The sequence below is a fragment of the Monopterus albus genome, unplaced genomic scaffold (assembly GCF_001952655.1).
Source record: "Monopterus albus unplaced genomic scaffold, M_albus_1.0 scaffold202.1, whole genome shotgun sequence".
NCBI classification, from domain to species: Eukaryota; Metazoa; Chordata; class Actinopteri; order Synbranchiformes; family Synbranchidae; genus Monopterus; species Monopterus albus.
Window position 1 is genome coordinate 79,060 of NW_018128082.1, and position 4,217 is coordinate 83,276.

The following is a 4,217-nucleotide window of genomic DNA, read 5'->3' on the forward strand; positions in this document are numbered from 1 at the left end:
CTGTGCATGGTGTTCTCTCTCTCTCTGTGTGTGTGTGTGTGTGTGTGTGTGTGTGTGTGTGTGTGTGTGTGTGTGTGGTGTAGTGAACAGACCCATCAGATCTGTTCAACGCATCCTCATTTGGCTGTGTGATTTCCTCAGGGTATCTCCTGTGTATGCTGAAGGAGAGGAGTGTCGTGTTTGTATCAGCAGGGAATAATGTGTGTTTATGTGTTTGTGTGGGTGTGTGTAGAGGTTAAGCATTCAGGCTTTTTCATTCAGGACAGGTGTGTTCACAATAGCTCTACAGACAGAGAAAAGTAGAAATGCACACACACCTTTAGAGGTTTCAGTAGCATTTCCTATCCGATCTGTAAGCGGCACTTTATCTTTATGTAAATACGACAGTTACAGGAGCTTGTTTTTTGCATGGAACACTATTCTTTATCTCTCCTTTTCTTTCAGTCTCACACGCAATCTGCCACTTTGCAAATGTAGTTGGTGACGTTAATTAGAGTTGCAAGTATGGTAGTTGGTGTGCATGTATGTTGCTTATAGGTGTGCGCGTGCGGGTATGAGGGTAAGAATAGGGGTGTTGAACGATTCCACAACCCTTCTATTCATAGATGGAATGAAAGCAAGCTTCGTTGCTGATGCATGTCGAATGATCGTGTTGAGACTTAGTTTTTTTTAAACAGCCTCTCTTCCTCTTTCAGTTTCTCTATATACTATAGCTTTAATAGCAGTAAGGAAAAATGTGTGCCTGAGAACAGACTGGCAGTCATCATTATCATTAGCGGTCTAATCATCATCACTCTCATTATCGTTTCCATATTCCTCATTAAAGACTTTTATAGTAAGTTTGTATCACAGCTGTAATCCCTCGCACTAACCACCAACACCATCATTATCTTGAATTAGATGTGGGTAGATGTGCAGGGGTCGGAGTTCAGGGGGTATTCTGGCTGGGTAGTGGGCACAGTGTGGACTGGCATGAAGAAAAGACACAAAACCACGAAGACACACCTGTTGTGTGCAGACCTGCTTGTCCGTCTGTCTCCTTCCATCGCTCTTATCTTCCAACCACCTCTCTCTCATTTTCCTTGCTTCATCTGTTGAGTTTGCTGAATTAGTATAGAATACTAAGGAGGAATGATAAAATAAGAGAAAAATAGAAAAAATACTTCAGTCACATGTTTCTGCCCTGATGAAGACTTGGTGAGGTCAAAACTGGTTGATGCTTTTTATTGAGATGCCCAATTAAATAAAGATTTTTATACATATTACTTACTACATCTAAGAGTGTCTGAAATAATTTTGTTACCGTTAGATTTTCTGGATTTGTCAAGAGTTTTGGATTATGAGCACAAGGCCTTTTCTTTCTTTTTGCGTTGACTGGACCAGATAAAATAAGGAAACTGGATATATTCTTACCCTTCCTTTTACCTGTGCTCTGAGAACTCCGATTGTCCCAGTCATGATTGAATTAACTTGAGAGACTAAAGAGGCTGTGAGACCAATGAAGAGCAGATGGCTGAAGAGTCTTCTTGCACAATAAAGTGTTTTCTTGTCATGGAGTATGATCCTAGTTTGTGATTATCAGATAATATTATCAGGACAACACACCAGTTTTTTCCGAGCATTGTACAAGTGTGTGTGTGTATGTATGTTTTAGCTCTTTTTGTGCCTTTCAGCTGCAGAGGTTTATCATCTGTATTCACTCATTGCTCAATGGTGTGACTACACACACACAGATATTGTAGCATGTGACTGTATTTGTCTTCTGATCTTTTGAACTTTAACTGCTGACTTCTGCCCAAGGGGTCGAGCCGTCTGATGGTTGAGTAATGAATAACTCGACATTTATAGATTTCTCATATTATAGTTATCAGTATCTGACCAGACCAGACCAGATAACGGTCTGTCCGCTCTGTTATTTTGTTCTCAGTATTCGGTCTCTTCATTTCCTACTTCTGAGTGCAGGTTCTGTGCTTGGGGATGTCATTTCAGTTTAGTTTCACAATGTCACTGTTGTGAAGCCCCATGAGACTGTGAATGTGTCTCATGGTGATACAGATAAGGTTAATTTAGCAGCAGTAGCTCAGCAACAAGTGAACATAGATCTCAAATACAATACAGTGCACACGGTGACATTGATGTACACTTCGTATTTAAATTCAGATGTATAAAATGGCATTTCAAAGTCTGAAAAGCTTTTCTGAAATGGAGATGTACGAGTTTTACCTCTCCACTCTTTGTCTGCCATTATTCCCCATCATCTCTCATTTCTTTTGAGAAGCTGTGAACTTAGTTTGTGAATGTGTGTTATAAGTTTCCATCCCTAGAACAGCTATGTCATTCACCACAAATTAGCAAATGTGAGCATGCTAACACATTAAATGAAGACTGTATATTTGACAAATTGCTAAACAGCAACACATGACATCAGCTGTCAGATCATCATGCTGGTGTTAGCATTTAGCTTACCAGCATGCTAGTTATGTTAACTCTTTCACATGGCAGAATTTTTAGCAAAGGCCTTTGCAGATCTGTAACTTAATGAGCACTTCGCATAAGAAGTTTTTAGATGGCCAGTGTATATTTTGTGCTGTTACACCAAAAGTGGGCACATAATATTGCACTGGCTATTGCTGTTATACAGGGAGAGCAGACCTCCTATTTAAATAACCGTTAAACCAAATTTAGAGAAAGTTGGTGATTGTTTTCTTAAATTAGGCCTTAGGCAAGAAGGGAAGGAAGATGGTGCTCTTAGACCGATGTGGATGTGCAATGGGAGTTAACCATGCTCAGTCCATTTCTTTCTTTTCTTTATCTACTGTCATCCCCCTTTGCTCTGTTTTTTGTCTTTTTATCTATCTACCATCATCTCCCTTTGCTCTGTTTTTTGTCTTTTTATCTTTTTGCTCACATTTTGCTTCTCTCTCTTTTTTTATTTTTTTATGCAGCTCCTCCCTGGACTTTGTAACTGTAGCAACACCTTTACTCTAGGGCTGCAGAGCTTTCTCTACATGGGGTGTACATGTCCCAATTGCAGGGGAACTGTGGACGTGTACGGCCTCTGAAAATCTAGCATACACACTCCCTCAACTCTCACGACCATTTTATGTCCGTCTCCGTCCTGTCTGAATGTGCTGTCTGCCTTTTAAGAGCTCAAGTCTAGTAATGACTCATTTGTGGTCAGTGGCCTGTCTCTTGATTCTCTCTTAATTTTCTCTCTGTCACACCCATACGAACTCTCTCTCTGCTCCCCAACCATCTGTTGTCTAACTCACACCGATGGCTCTAACCATCGGGGGCAATTTAGGGGTTCAGTGTCTTGCCCAAGGACACTTCGGCAGTCCACATGTCGATGGTTAGAGCCATCGGTGTGAGATGGCGCTGCAGGTGGCTGCCTCGGTTCTGTACCGGAAACAAATTCCTTGTGTGTAACATACTTGGCCAAATAAAGATCATTATCCTTATCCATTATTGTCCTTACACGTCAGTTATCGTATCTGTCTGCCTGTATGCAGATGCAGGATCCCAATACTAATATTTACATAAGACCTCTTCACTTATTCACTGTTTTTGTGCTCCTCTTTGACATGTTCACCAGGATTTGTATTTTTTTTCACACCTACTTTTTTCTGGCGCAAATGGCGCCAAACTCTGTGGCCCTCTTTAGCAATACCATGGTACTTCACTGTGAATTTATGGGATGTAGCGTCATTAAAACTTAATGGATTTTCCTGCAGCATAGCTTGCATCAAATATATGGTGAATGCAAGTTCAATAAAAATGGCTTAGTCTATGTTTAACTTCCATTAGCTTTGTGTACTCTTTTGCCTGACTAAAGAAGTGAACACTTGCTCTCTGTCTCTGTCAGTGTCGGATGGTGTGTAAGGAAGTGCCAGCTGAGACCATGTATGACGTTCTCCATGACATTGAATACAGACGAAAGTGGGACACAAACGTCATTGAGACCTTCGATATTGGGAAACTTACGGTCAATGCGGATGTTGGCTACTATTCATGTATGTTATATATACACACACACACACACACACACACGTAAACACATGCTGTTGACAACAATCATCCATAGCCATTTGTCATTAATATGATTTGGGACTGTGACAGAAGACAGAGATTCCCCCTAGATTACCTGCTGATCTACAGTGTCTGGTTTATCAGATTTATTTTGTGTATTAACAGGGAAGTGTCCAAAACCTCTTCAA

General features: G+C 40.7%; 1 protein-coding gene across 1 annotated transcript in view; it reads left to right on the forward strand.

Moving 5' to 3' along the window:
* stard10 (StAR related lipid transfer domain containing 10) overlaps positions 1–4,217 on the forward strand; it is a 14,257-nt gene that overhangs the window by 4,433 nt on the left and 5,607 nt on the right. Inside the window, 2 exon segments of the mRNA XM_020618164.1 lie at positions 3,866–4,013; positions 4,195–4,215. Coding sequence (XP_020473820.1) covers positions 3,866–4,013; positions 4,195–4,215 — 169 coding nt within the window.